Raw genomic sequence first — 15579 nt, 5'->3', positions numbered from 1 at the left:
TTCAATTCACTCTGCACTCCATTTAACCAAAACCATAAAACCCTTAGCATAACCAATACTCCACCTCTTCCACATTACCGCAACATGGCATACCTCTCTATGTAAAGCACCTATCTCCCAAAAGCATAACTCACGATCCACACTCGTTATGTACACTCACACTAGACCCTCAAGTTTTTTCCTATATTACTGCAAAACGCATACATAACTTATCATGACAATAATTCCCCCAACACCCTACACTCACTGTCTCAACAAAGGATTATGAACCACCTGCATCTTTCTGGTCATTACCACACATGTTTTACGAATCACTTGCCATGACTATGTGCACCGATGTCTCATCTACAACAAGATCAAAAGTACTATAACAACTTCTGACAACTGTGTCCCATCAACAGAACATTTCTATACCATGACAACAACGAAAACATATACAACTCTCTTTATATCATACTCTACCCTCATTCTCAAACTGAAACTTGTAAGAAACATCAAAGAAACAAAACAACAAATCTATCTCCAAAACCGAAACTCACAGGAAACAACAACAAACAAAACAACAATCTATGTATAACTGGTATGTACTTTCAAAAACTCGTATCATAATCATCCCGTCTACTCCACCACAACCGTGACGGTATCACAAAACCGTCACCAACCACACACCGCAGTGTGAAAATACCCGCATCACAACACTAAGTACCGTGCCCGGATCACCACCCGAGGCGCCACAACCACACCGTTAGACATCACAACTACGTACAATTCCATAAACACTGACTCAGAAATCACTTTTCGGACAAGAAAACTTACTCAAATCCACTTTACTCAATCCCAACACAACATATTATATGAATAAAACAGATAATAACCTCATGAATATCATCCCCTTACCATATCACAGATTAACATGTATCATGAATACATACAAGTATAACCAGTCATGCCAGATAACTCAAATTATTACCTTTTTAATCATCATTCAATTAGATTAGCGTACCCAATCATGCATTACAGAACATTCAAATAACAACTTTATGATAATCACACCATACCACGTCTTGTGAGGTCAAAGCCTCACACCAACATTTATATATATATATATATATATATATATATATCACAGACCCGTAATCACACCCAACCAGTCAATCCTGATCACGTAAGTTACCACCGGATAAAAGTTACCTCTCACCCGAGCTTAACTCGTATACCCCTCATAACATATTCTTCCATTATCATATCTATCACCCCCAGCCAATTATAACCATGCCATTAATACTCAACTACTAACAACCGCCTCATATAACCACCTCTTATACTCTCTCACAACCATACCTATCAATCTGGTCTCTACAAAATCAGCCTCTTTAGAATTGTTACCTTTCTAATATACCATCACCCTTAACCACTAGTCACAAACCATAACACTGCCACTGTCCGGACATCAAACCTCTTACACTCATCTCTAAACATCACGATTTCTTTCCGATCTTTGGTTATCATCCCAAACAACGAACATCAAATCCATCAACAAAATTACCTCAACATTCTTCCCAATACTATCCTCAATTGTATCATCATCTAGCTCTCCACCAAAATCTCTTATCATGCAGATATTCTACCAACTTCTTACTTTCCTTAATTCCTCAAAACTCAAGACTAATCATGTTGTCCCGAAACTCCTATATAACCATTAACTAACATCCTCATGATTGGTGTCGCACATCTCGGTGACTCTTTACCTCTATATCACATAACTCCGGTCAACATTTTCTTAGTTTTACTCCCCTCATTCTTTTCTTTTTACACTCGACAAAAGTAATTAACCATTCAACTCCTTATTACTTCTTCCTAACGCTTTAGTGCTGCAATTACCTTTTTGTTGCTCCAAAACTCAAATCTCACTATTTCTTGTCGATATTATCTCACTCTTTCTTACCATGGATATTCTTTATTGTGCTATCACTCACACTTGCCACTAACCTATCCATAAAATCAACGTTCACTGTTCAAACAATTTCATGTCGTTAATTGCCCAAGGAAATCACATATTAGTTTCACCTCTTAATAAACCAAATCTCCCAAACTCACTCATTGTCTACAAGTCCACCTCGCGGCATGTCTCCATCTCAGTTCACTATAGACCACCATTCTCCATCCCTCTACAACGACTTTTCATTACAGATATTCCTAACCAACACAATCTAACCATCTCCCTCCATAATTCTTACACATCTCAAGTTGCTACTATCCACATCCTTCCCTCACACCCCTTTAGTCTCACATTCCTTACACTTACATTACTCCTTACTCACATCCACTTGCCTTTACATCACTCAAATTCGCGAATATATCACTCACCACGTCTCACCAAAACTTGCACCATGCCTCAATCGACTCATCAATGTTCTTTTTGTCTTTTCAATTCTCAGCACAACCACATATAGCTCATCTCCTCCCACCAAACTCATACTCACCATAAGGTGCCACTCACCACCATAAGATTGGGTAACTTACGCTTCAGGACCAACACATACGTAAAACAATACATAACGAAATAATTTAACACCTTTGAATTAAACATAATATCCAACGAAGTCAAAAGATAAACATATGACCCAAAATAGGGGTCACTAGATCGAGTACAGGCCACTCGATCGAGTAAGTGACTTACTCGATCGACTAGGTGAAGATCAGAAGCACGTAAAACAAATTAACAGGGCCACTCGATCGAGTAAATGACTTACTCGATCGAGTGCCCCCCTACTCGATCGAGTACCAAGGCTACTCGATCGAGTACCTACGCATTTCTCAGCACTGTCCAGTTTTCGTAAAACAGCAATAACTCACTCATTTCTTGGTCGTTTTGGGCGTGTGACCAATCGTTAGAATCGTAAAAGGACAAGCTATCACCTCCAATTGGAATCACATCAAAATCATTTATGCATATAAAGTTATAACAGTTTAAAGACAACTTTGTTGTAATCAGACGACATAACTATTTGATTTTTACTTCCAAACAGCTTAAACAGCAACCAAGCAAACAAAACCAGGCTAAAACTCATAAAACCAGTATTCATAATCATATGTTACTATTTTCAAAAGCCAAGCAACAACATTCATCATGCACATAGGTTATTTAACTTGTCAATCACGATTTACCCACATGCTTTTATTTTATAACTTTACGTACCCAATAACATAATATACGACATAAAATCCCCTATTCACATGTTACTAACATCGCAATATTATAAAATCCATTACCCACATAAACATGTTCCACACATGAATTTCATATTTTTATGCAACTACTTACTTAATCTCTTCCAACCAATTCATCCATTACTGCTACACACTTCTTACCACATATACACATGAACAATAGTGGACAAGTACATAAACTTATCATACAACCACTAGTACAATTAAGGCAATTGCCATCGCCTTAGTAGCATCGGTTCTAATAAAAACCGATGGCAAATGTAATTTGAAGTGATATTGACATCGGTTCTGACTAAAGAACCGATGCCAATAGTGTATTTTGGATGATTGGCATCGGTTGTATGTTTAGAACCGATGCCAATTTCGCATTAGTGACATCGGTTGTAAAATGAAACCGATGCCAATTTGTGTAATTATTTTATACTAACGTATTGGGAAAGTTGAAGGTAAAAACCTAGATCTATTTTCCATTCTCTCACTACTCGATCCAACTCCCCTCACTCTACATCCATGGCGTCCAGCAACACCGCCCACGAGGGTTATCTTGCTCTTCTCCACAAACCACCTCCGTCACCATCACCACAAGCATCCTTGCGACTGTGCACACTCCACCATCACAAGCAACCTCCATATACGTATATCAACCCTTCTCCACGCTCTTAAATTCCGCCCTCGCACAACAACATCCCATGGCAGCTTCTTTTTCCTCATTCTATGTATAATAGGTATAGTCTCCCTTTTGTATAATTCCAATTAATTTTGTTAGGGTTTATGAGTCGTTTTTTAAATCTCATTTTATGCTAAATTGACTATATCAAATTGTTATGTGATGTTGTTATTGTTGTTTCTATTTCAAATATTAGGATTAAATTTAGAGCATTTGAGAATTAGGGTTCATGAAATTGGGGGTCTTTTATCCAATTCAAATTAGGGTGTTGTATTATGTTATTCATGTATTAGGCTTAGCTCTTTCTCTTAATTAATCTTGTACATTTTTACTAGCATTGTTGTATAACTAATCAAAAACCTGCACTAACTCTGATTCGTTCAAATCCAGAATATTTTCAAATCCAAATCTTTTGATTTGCCAAAATCCGTGTTCAGAGTTAGAATAAATTTTGAAGATTTGCCAGTCTGCCCACTTGTAGTTCACAAACGAGGTCCTTTCCCTTAAACCCATGTATTGTTGGATATTATCCAGAGATTAAAAAAAAAAAGAATGTTTGGGCATGATGAGGATGGTAATTTAGGCTAAAATGCATTATGTGGTGCAAGTTTAGACTGGCACTAATGCAAATAATAAAGTTAGATTGATTTAAATGCTGAGATATTGGCTCTTACCCCTAGCTCTAGCTGCAGGTTGAATATATGTTTTCTGATGTTGAAATGATAACAAGCGCATGGTTGGTAAAATTTGACAGGAGCATTGGAAGTGAGTACGTGGGTAACATTGAGTCGAGTGACGATTTTTTTTAGGAAACAAGTAGCCTAGCTAACTACTTGCTTTTCTTATGTTTGTTTGATCCTTCTTACTGCCCACTATCAGTATATGAGAAAAAACTCCTCTCTGATTCCTTCCTGTTTTATTTCCACCTCTATTTGAAATTGCATCATGTATTAATAATATTGAGACTTAAGACTAAGTGTGGTGGATGGACTATTTTTCTTAGTATTGAGAACTAAATACCTTGTGATTTTATTGGCAAAATGGATACTGCTACTTTGTCCTTATATTATTAGTTCACATTGTTGGTGCATTGTCTTGGGATTATTTATAAGGCACTTATTTCGACGGATACCACTCATTGAATTTAGTTGCACTCGCAGATAGTAGTTCCGACATGACTAAGCTCTGGAGTCTGGATTCAATACGTCCCTGAAACTGTGGCGAATCTGACTTATATATCAGCAGCTGCAAGTAAAAGTGAGTTTGATTGTGTATGAGTTTGCTGTAGCCACGCAAGTAAAGAACATCATCAAGCATCATTAAATGCTATAGTGAGCATTCGAGGTCTATTCTTAAAATTTTTAGTTGTGGGTCTGTTTGAAAATTTCAGCCTCTGTTTTTCCTCAGTTCTGATTAGTTTCTATGAATTGACCCATGTTAATGCTTGAGGATCACTTTGCTGCTGACTTTGTGCTTATTCAAGTAGTGCATAAAATGGATGTGGAACATCACTGTACGACATTCAATGTCAGAAGACAAATAGGAGAAGGTATTTCAATGTCATTCCTGTTTCTAAATTGTTCTAAGTTATAGTTTATTTCTCTTTCTAAGTTGTTCTAATCAGTAATTTAGTTTATCATTACTTTGTTCTTGTTTATATTGTATTTCAGGAGCAACAATTATTACACTTGAAGAAATGAACGAGGTTCGGGAGCTTCGAGGTCTATATTGTAAAAATAAAATATATGAAGTAGTGAAGGTTGATTTAGACACTTGAATAGTTAAGGGTTTTGATGTATGTGATGATTGCTGGATACAATTTGTTGAACAGTTGTTTTGGATTTTTTGGTATCGAACTTGAATTTGCAGGTTGTTAATTAAATTTGGATTGTTCAATTTATAGAGAGATGTTACCAAATTTTCTATAGCTTTTTATGATAATAAAATGCAGACTCTATAATAACTATAATTTATTTGTTGCGCACGAAAAATTATTAGGCACGAAAAAAGAAAAAAATGGTTCCTATTGTACAACTCAATCCAAAAATTTTCAATTAGCATCGGTTTTCTGTGTACAACTGATGCCAATATGTGTAAATTGGCATCGGTTTATAACCGATGCCGAGTGAAAACAAACCGATGCTAGTATGTGGACATTGGCATCGGTTGACAACCGATGCCAATATGTGTAAATTGGCATCGGTTCATGAACCGATGCCAATTCAAAAAAATGTCATTGGCATCGCCCGCATTGGCATCGGTTGGGAACCGATGCCAATCACTGTTTATAACCGATGCCAATTGCATTAATTGTACTAGTGAACTTTATGCAAACAAAATATACGTATACGACACAACATTCTTATGCACATGTTATTATTATGCCACATTATGAATCATCCATCCTGCAACATCATCATTCATCACATATTATCACATATGAACTACTTCCTTTTTCTACCACATCATTCATCATTCTCATATACTTTTCCTACAATTCCAACCAACATTGTAAACCAACTACCATGCAACATGCTTTCAATCAACAACAGTTCTATATACTTCACCAACCTTGCATTCACAATCTCAACCTTTTACTCCAACATCCAACAATTACAACATACATCATCACATCCACATACGAACTAACAAGCATCACATACGACCTTGACATACACCCCCCATGTGACCGGTTCAAAATTGTAGAGCGAGTTCGCGACTTTAGGACGTCTCCCAAGCCTTTGCATTAGCTCCTACAACCTTTACCCCGGGTTCATTTTAATTGACTCCTTATATTCATTAGATTCATTGGTTACAAGTTTCAGGATCGTCGCTCTGATACCATTTGTAACACCCCCATACTCCAAGAGCCTTACCAGGACCACTTAAGGCATGTAAGTGCTACCATCTCGGTTACCCGAGGCATGATAATCATAAGACAATAACGAAACCACATTAAATAATATAACTTTAGTAAAAGATTACAACTGCAACCAAATACCAAAATACGATACATGTTCTCAAAACCAACTGTCTACTGAGTTAACTGAAATGTCTATAAAACTAGTAAAGCTACAGCGGAAGACTTCTATCGTCAGACGGTGGCACATCCCAGCTATCCCAGTAACTCAACTCAAACCTGCTCAATTACTGCTCACCATCCCCGAATGGATCACCGCAGGTTTTACAAAACAACAACCGGGGTCAGTACTAATCACACAACTTATATATATCAACAATACGACAAACAGACAGCTTACACCGTCACACACACTCAATCACACCAGTCCCATCAATCTCAATCACCGATCGTCCACTTTGGACCCACCGCCAGGGGGACCGCACCGTACCCACCAAATCCCCGCTCCTCAAATTGAGCGATAACCCTGTCCATTAATGTGCACATCCCCTTCCGTGGCGGGTTCCACGAAGGGCGAAACTAGGGCGTGAAGCCACTCCCGCAAGTGACTCCATTCAGCCGAGAACGCATCTCGAGAACCAGAGACAAACAATCACAATCACAACCGTCACAATACAATTACGATATTAATCAAACAATCAATCTCAACACATCAACAATCACTATGGGACTAATACTGAGTAGGGAAACCCTACCTGGAAAGCACAACAATCGAGACGGTCTCAACAAACATCAAAAAAGCCTCTTCTACAACTCCTCCTATCATACATACACATAATCACTACCAATCATTATCTACAACAAAACCCCCAAATCCCCATATTAGGGGTTAAACAACTTAAAGGAAATACTATAAAAACGGTACATAGATCTTACCCTCGACGCAAGGATCTCAACGGTATAACGAAAGGTGAAATCCGACCTTCCAAACTCCGGGATTTGCTAACAATGCGATTAAAGCGAAGAACGTACTTTGTTTTCTCTCTTGACAGTAATTAGGTTTTGAAAAAGTGTTTAAGAACAATGACGGAAAAGATTATATACCTAATCACATTATTAAGAAAACCCGAGAAATAACTCCCCGTAAACCGGCTACTCGATCGAGTAGCTAAGGTACTCGATCGAGTGCCCCCTTACTCGATCGAGTATCTGCGTTACTCGATCGAGTACCCAACAGGTCAGAAACTTTTATAAAATGCAACTCACCCTTACTCGACAGAGTAAGGCCTACTCGATAGAGTACCCAGAGACTCATAAATCCGTAGTATTACACAGTTGACCCGATAGTGTAGCTGCCACGGTAGACCGATTCCTAGCATATTTCTCTCTTTTATCTGTTTTACCCCTGTTTTTCATCATTATTTTCTCTTGTTATTTCCTCTTGCCTTAGCCTCTTTAGTTTAGTTAAAACAATCAAAACCCCCAACTTGTGACCTAGACAGACCGAATAGACAAGTGGATAGTGACCGCCTCCCTGTGGAGATCGACCCTACTTACCGCTGACTTCTGTTAGTAGTATTTAGGTATTTTATTTTTGGTACATAACGACCGTATCATTAATTATTATTATTATTATTATTATTATTATTATTATTATTATTATTATTCTTATTATTATTATTATTATTATTATTATTATTATTTTTATTGTTGTTGTTGTTGTTGTTGTTGTTGTTGTTAATTGTTATTGTTAATTGTTATTGTTGTTGTTAATGTTATTGTTAATGTTGTTGTTATTATTATTATTATTATTATTGTTATTGTTGTTATTGTTATTGCTATTGTTATTGTTGTTATTATTGTTATTATTGTTATTGTTGTTGTTGTTGTTGTTGTTGTTGTTGTTGTTGTTGTTGTTGTTGTTGTTGTTGTTGTTGTTGTTGTTGTTGTTGTTGTTGTTGTTGTTGTTGTTGTTGTTGTTGTTGTTGTTGTTGTTAATTGTTATTGTTAATTGTTATTGTTGTTGTTAATGTTATTGTTAATGTTGTTTTTGTTATTATTATTATTATTATTATTATTATTATTATTATTATTATTATTATTATTATTATTATTATTATTTTTTAGAAGGATGCGCGCAGCTTTCATTATTATTATTATTATTATTATTATTATTATTATTATTATTATTATTATTATTATTATTATTATTATTATTATTATTATTATTATTATTATTATTATTACTACTATTATTATTATTACTACTATATTGTTATTATTGTTGTTATTGTTGTTATTGTTGTTATTGTTGTTATTGTTATTGTTATTGTTATTGTTATTGTTATTGTTATTGTTATTGTTATTGTTATTGTTATTGTTATTGTTATTGTTATTGTTATTGTTATTGTTATTGTTATTGTTATTGTGATGTTGTTATTGTTGTTGTTATGTTGTTATTGTTGTTGTTGTTGTTGTTGTTGTTGTTGTTGTTGTTGTCGTTATTGTTGTTGTTTATTGTTATTGTTGTTATTATTATTATTATTATTACTATTACTATTATTATTATTATTATTATTATTATTATTATTATTGTTCTTATTATTATTATTGTTATTATTATTATTATTATTATTATTATTATTATTATTATTATTATTATTATTATTATTATTATTATTATTATTATTATTATTATATCAATACTACTCGAGCACTACGAGCCCAACATACCAATACACGAGCCATCTCAAGGCCCAATATGCAATTCCCGACTCACTTAATATTTTATTATTAATTCTCGTCTTATTTGCAATTATTAATATAAATGCCTTTTACTTAATTATTTGAATTTACATAATTTATTCTTATAAATATTTATCAAATTACGGGGTATTACAATAGTATTCCACAAAGGCAGCATTTGCCTCCTGAATACCTTATCTGCTATTACCATTCATATCCTGGATTTTCCCTATTAAACTTTGATGCTTCCTGGCAACTATTCTTGAGAAGAAATGGCTAATAGGGGCATCCTTATATTTAATATCTTTTATCTTTGCCCTTTAAATGAGAGAACTTCTTTTAGTCTTCCTTAAAGTTAAATATTTGTCCAACAAATCTTTCTCTTGCTCAATAAGAAGAGGATCCAATGGGGACTCCTGCAACTTGATCTGACAATTCTCTAAATCTTTCCTAGCTATATTAACCTTCTGTGAAATACCAATATAATGATTCTTATGCAATGTAATGACATGCTTCCTTACATTCTTCAGTTTTGTGAAGAGCTTGAATATCTGATTACCTTTCACATGCGTATCCCAGGCTTCTAAAACTGTCTTCCCATAATCTGTATGTTTCTCCCAACAATTCAAATAACTAAATTTTCTCTTTATATTATAATCATCCTTCACTACCACTAATAATGGAGAATGGTCAGAAATTCCAGAAGGAATAATTTGAACATGAGTAGTAGGAAACTGAACCAACCATGTAGAGTTAATAAGAACTCTATCAAACCTAGACCATATTCTAGCATTGATGTCTCTCTTATTAGTCCAAGTGTGTTCAAAGCCAAAACTGTGAATGTCATCCAAAAAACAATCCGTTAAACATTGGTTAAAAGCCATTATCTCAGTAACTGAAGGAGGATTTGCTCCTATTCTTTCCCCTATTTCCTTAACAATGTTAAAATCACCTAGCACAATCCAATTGGTTACAGTTACCAGCCACACTTCTGAGCTCATCCCATAATCTATCTCTATGTCCACCATCATTACTTCCATAAATAATAGTGACAAAGATAGTCTTGTTAAAGACATGATGATGAAGTTGCAGATGAATAAGCTAATCATGTATTCTAGAATTGATTAGTGTTATCTTCCTAGAATCCAAAAACACCCATATTCTACTATTCTAATGGTGAGAATAATTATTGATAACAGAAAAAATAGGAAACTCCTAATAATAGTAGCAGAATTTTTGACTTTCACCCTAGTTTACAGGAGTCCAAACACTTCCACTTTATTTTTAATTAAATAACCCCTAACTTCCTGCTGTTTTATTGGATCATTAAGAGCCCTAATGTTCCAAGATGAAATTATCATTTCCCTAGATCTGGAGGCTCCCCTGCCTGACGGACCTCAAGTACATCATCCTATAAGAGTCCTTTTGACTGCAGTAAAGAGTAATTGTTGCTAACAGATACCCCCATCTGTACTGTGCTCATTTTCTGCCCTTCCTTATTCAAATTAATGACCCCAACAACACCAATGTCATTTTGACCTAGCACATGTCATTTTGAGACCTCCTCTTTTTCATTAGGTGGAGAGTGTTTTTCTGAAACAACAGATGAGCCTAGTCCCATATATTCTGAGCTCAAAGCTGCTACCTCAACAGAAGACTCATCCCCTAACTTGGAAGACGAATGGCCTAGCACATGGCTTCTTGAGTCCTGACCAACTTGTGTGTGAGTGTCATTAATCTGAACAAGTTGATACTCCTGAACCACCTTCTTTGTTTTTATCCCATCAATATTGTTATTAATTCTTATGAACTTGCATTTCTCTTTTGTATGGCCCATTTTTCTGCAGCAATGACAATAGTATGGCAATAATTCATAGATAACTCTCTGACTAGTTTCACCATGGTAAGGAGAGGTTAATGTGATAGTTGTGGGAAGTGCTCCAGCCACATCAACCTCAACCATTACCCTAACAAAGGACAGCTTGGATTTATATATTGTTGGTAAGTCTGCAAAAAGAGGCTTTCCCACAACACTAGCTAGTTTAGTGAGAACCTTATCTGACCACATAAAGGTATCCAAGTCAGGGAACAAAACCCAAACTGGAACTATCAAGACTGAATCCATTTCTTGTGTAAAAGTAGGTGACCATTTCTTAAGAATAAGGTTACCAGATCCCATTGTCCATGGCCCACCCTTTAGAACTTCATTCATGTCTTCCTCAGACAAAAAACTGAAGCTGTACCACCCCTTCTTATAATACTGCACTATTGGTCTATCAACATTATTCCAGTTCTTCAAGACAAATTCATCTACCTGTTGAATCTTTGGCTTAGAACCCAAGAAATTACCCATAACTGTGTTTTGCAAGAATTTTATCTCATCCAATACATCCTCTTCCTCAATCTTAACTGTCCGAGTTACCGCACTCTTATCACAATAAAACAAACTCATTCCTGGTTTATGTTTGACAACTTAACTCCAAGGTTTGGTAAATCTAATGCCTAAATCAGTGGTGGGTAAAGGAATAGCCGAATTTGATGGAATAGTATTATCAGTATCCAATTCATGGTGCACAATCTCATTCTCAGCATGCTTATCTAATAATCCAGTAAGATTTAATAATTGACCAACAATAGCCGATGGATCCATACCTGAATTTGGCACAACGTTACTAGCCTCCGGAATATCCACCAAAATTTCCCCAATTTGATGAATAGAAGATTCTACAGGCTCATTAATCGTTTCTACAACTACGGTATTATCTTCAGTTACTGAATTCTTATTTCGTGCACGAGTTTTTGCCATGGTTCAATCTTAAAAATTGAAAAAAGAAATAAAAAACTGAAAAGTACGTGTTTTTCAGGGTTTTAATGAAGGATAAGCTTTCTTTGTTTCCATGACTAGAACTCAAATGTTTCAACTCAAAAACTGAAAAGTATGTTTACATTAATTATATGGACACAATTATGAAAATAAAGCTTTTGTTGCTTTGATGACACGCACCATGAAACCTACCCGGTGTGTGGATGTGAGTATTTTGGAGGAATTGGAGATTGAGGTTGATGTCTGACACATGTTGGGCATGGAGGGTTTGCAACGACTTCGTAAGAAGTCCAATGCTTTTTTGACCTTAGAATTTATGAGTTCTTATAAGTATAATGTTGCTCATAAAACTGTTAGTTTTCGTCTTATGAACACCTACTTTTAGGTTGATCCTGGATGAGGTGGCTGACAATTTGAATTTGAAAAAGGCTCAGGAGGGGTACCTAGAGAATGTGGGAACGGAAAGTGGGGCTACCCGTTTCCTTCCTTTGTTCACAGGCCAACCCATACCTAGTATGGGTGTTATGCTCATTAATGATGTGCAACATGTGTCCCTTCGTATCTTTCTGAGGATTATGACCTATCTCTTGTAGGGGAGGACTGATGTGAGTAAGTTGAACTCACATGATGTGATGTTGTTAGTGTCCTACCTAAACCCGACCCAAGGGAAGCATTTCTACTTTACCACTCCAACTCTAGTATGTGCGAGTCTAGCTCACATGGCCCAGTCCAAACACCGTCACCTTAGTTGTGGTGCCATAGTGACCCTTTTGGCTCAAAGGCTAGCCAACTTTGAGCCCACTGCTGATCTCCAGGCCTTGTTTAAGGGAGTCCCTAATATCAACAAGATCTACCTACTTCATACCAAGTGATTGAGAGTGTTGGATGATGGGACACTATCATAGAGAGTGAGGGGGGCTAGATGGATGAGGTTACCGGATGCGAAAAACCTTCAGGAAACCAATCACTTAGGGGAGTTTGACCCGGAGAGTGGGAATCCCGAGCTTCCACCCTAGAGTTACCTCATTCCTAATCACATCCTTGAAGACATGCCCGAGCCAGTGTTGACTCCCCGCCGGAAGAGAGTGACTCAGCCTCCTCGCGAGGCGAGGGGAGCTAGGGCGACTAGAGAGGTTGAGACCAAGGCACCCTTTGCTCCTCCGCACCAGTACCAATACCCGGCCTACCCGAGTGTCCCTGGCCCTAGGATGCAGGTAAGTGAGTTCACAGAGAGGTTGTCGAACGGCTTAGTCTTGAGGAACATGCATGAGATGACGCACCTCCAGAACGTGGGAACTACTTGTGCTCAGCCGGTGTGGTGGAGAGGAGTAGGAGATGATAGTGGGGTCTTCCATAGCATGGTGTGGATAGGGCTATGTGAGGAGCCTTGACTAGTTATGAGTTCGGATGCCTTTCAGGTCCTTAGGGTGCCAATTATAGGAGCCAGCTTGACTTGGAGGGGATATGGGTTGGTGGTGATGGTTTTGTTGAGGCAGGTGTTGGATCTGGAACATTAGGCACAATGGATGTGGACCAGATGGGTGAGGATGTGGGTGTGGAGCCTTGAGCTTGATGCTTCCCAGTTGTGACTCTTTCTTGCTTGGTTGTTGAACTTATTATGGTTTTGGTTATTTATTTCGTACTAGAAATTTTTATGGTTGGGTTTTAATCCGGCCATAAGGCCAAGATTTATTTCCGCTGGAGTTTGTGGATCGTTAGTGTATGGATTTTTGGGTGATATTTGATGTCACGGAACTTGAATTTACAGGTAAGGTAGGATAAGTTTGGCAATTTTAGATGAGAACAGCATTTTGACTAGTGGATACTCGATCGAGTACCCATGATATTCGACCGAGAACCCGCTGATCCGCCGAGTGTCAGAGTTACTCGACCAAGTTCCCGGAGCTTTTCTCGTAAATTGTTTCTCATAAATCCGTTATTTAGTTGTGTAATATTTTGAGTGGCTTTATTATGTTGACCTTCACCATCATGTTCAATTTGGTCACAAGATGTGGGTAATGGGGTATTGGTATTACTTTGGTCGCATGCTAGTAATGGGGTTGATTATTAAATCGGATGTGAAATCTGAAATATATATATATTGTATATATATATGTATATATATATATATATATATATATGTATACATATATATATATATATATATACATATGTATATATACAAATATATATATATATGTATACATATATATATATATGTATATATATACATATATATATATGTATACATATATATATATACATATATATATATATTTGTATATATACATGTATATATATATATACATATATATATATATATATATATATATATATATATATATATATATACAGAATTTGGATCCAGTGAGAACCATCAACATAACGAGAACTGTGAGAACTCCACCTTACAAAAAAAAAAATTCATAACGTGACATATTTGGATTCGCCATAGAGTTTTATGGCTACATAACATACTACTTGGTCCAAAAAAATATAAACTATTGACGGAAATCGAGGCGAAATACATTTTATTAATTTTCATGCACTTGCTACTCATTTTCATGTATCCAACAATTTTCATGCACCTAGAACTATTTTCGTGCATATAACGCCCGTTATTTTCATGCACCTATCTAGTAGTCATTTTCATGCATGTAACAATCTTCATGCACCTAGTAATCGTTTTGGTGCATCAATAGCCATTTTGGTGTATCTAATTGTAATTTTGTACATAAAGTTAGGGCCCAATTGCAAAATACTACCTATTATAGTTGAAATTTTGCAAAATACTACATATTATATCTGTTTATTCACATTACTACCTATAAAACTACAACTCTTCTTAAGTTGCTACCTAATAATTTGATTTAGCACTTAATTGACATTATAAGGTGACTTTCATGGATTTTTCCCCTCTTTTAATTTAATCCTAAATGAACTACCCATTATACCCTTATTAATACTACCCCTCACTAATCAATCCTTTCTTTTGCATTCTCTTCCTCCACAGAACACCACTATCAACTGTCACCACCTTCAGAAATCACCATAAACCCACCACGACTGTGATTCCCACTTGTCGTCCACATCACTACAACACTACCTTAGGATGTAATTGCACCTTCAGGAATCTTACTCCTTAGATCTAAGATTTTCGCTAGTTGGGGCTTTAGGTGTGGTGGTGGTGGTGGTTTAGACGTGGTAGTTGTAAGGTAAAGGTGGGACTTAGGTGGCGCTATGGTGGTGGAT

The 15579-nt window shown here is 36.3% G+C and overlaps 2 protein-coding genes across 2 annotated transcripts; both read right to left on the bottom strand.

Moving 5' to 3' along the window:
• Nucleotides 1–9823: 9823 nt before the first annotated feature.
• On the bottom strand, nucleotides 9824–10531 carry LOC141617630 (uncharacterized). The gene has a single exon (XM_074434804.1). It carries the CDS (start codon nucleotides 10529–10531, stop codon nucleotides 9824–9826), a length of 708 nt encoding a protein of 235 aa, XP_074290905.1.
• Nucleotides 10532–11052: 521 nt separating this feature from the next.
• Nucleotides 11053–11955, bottom strand: LOC141617629 (uncharacterized). The gene has a single exon (XM_074434803.1). It carries the CDS (start codon nucleotides 11953–11955, stop codon nucleotides 11053–11055), a length of 903 nt encoding a protein of 300 aa, XP_074290904.1.
• Nucleotides 11956–15579: the final 3624 nt, after the last annotated feature.

Source organism: Silene latifolia, chromosome X (assembly GCF_048544455.1).
Source record: "Silene latifolia isolate original U9 population chromosome X, ASM4854445v1, whole genome shotgun sequence".
Lineage (NCBI taxonomy): Eukaryota > Viridiplantae > Streptophyta > Magnoliopsida > Caryophyllales > Caryophyllaceae > Silene > Silene latifolia.
This window is presented reverse-complemented; position numbering and strand designations above follow the sequence as displayed.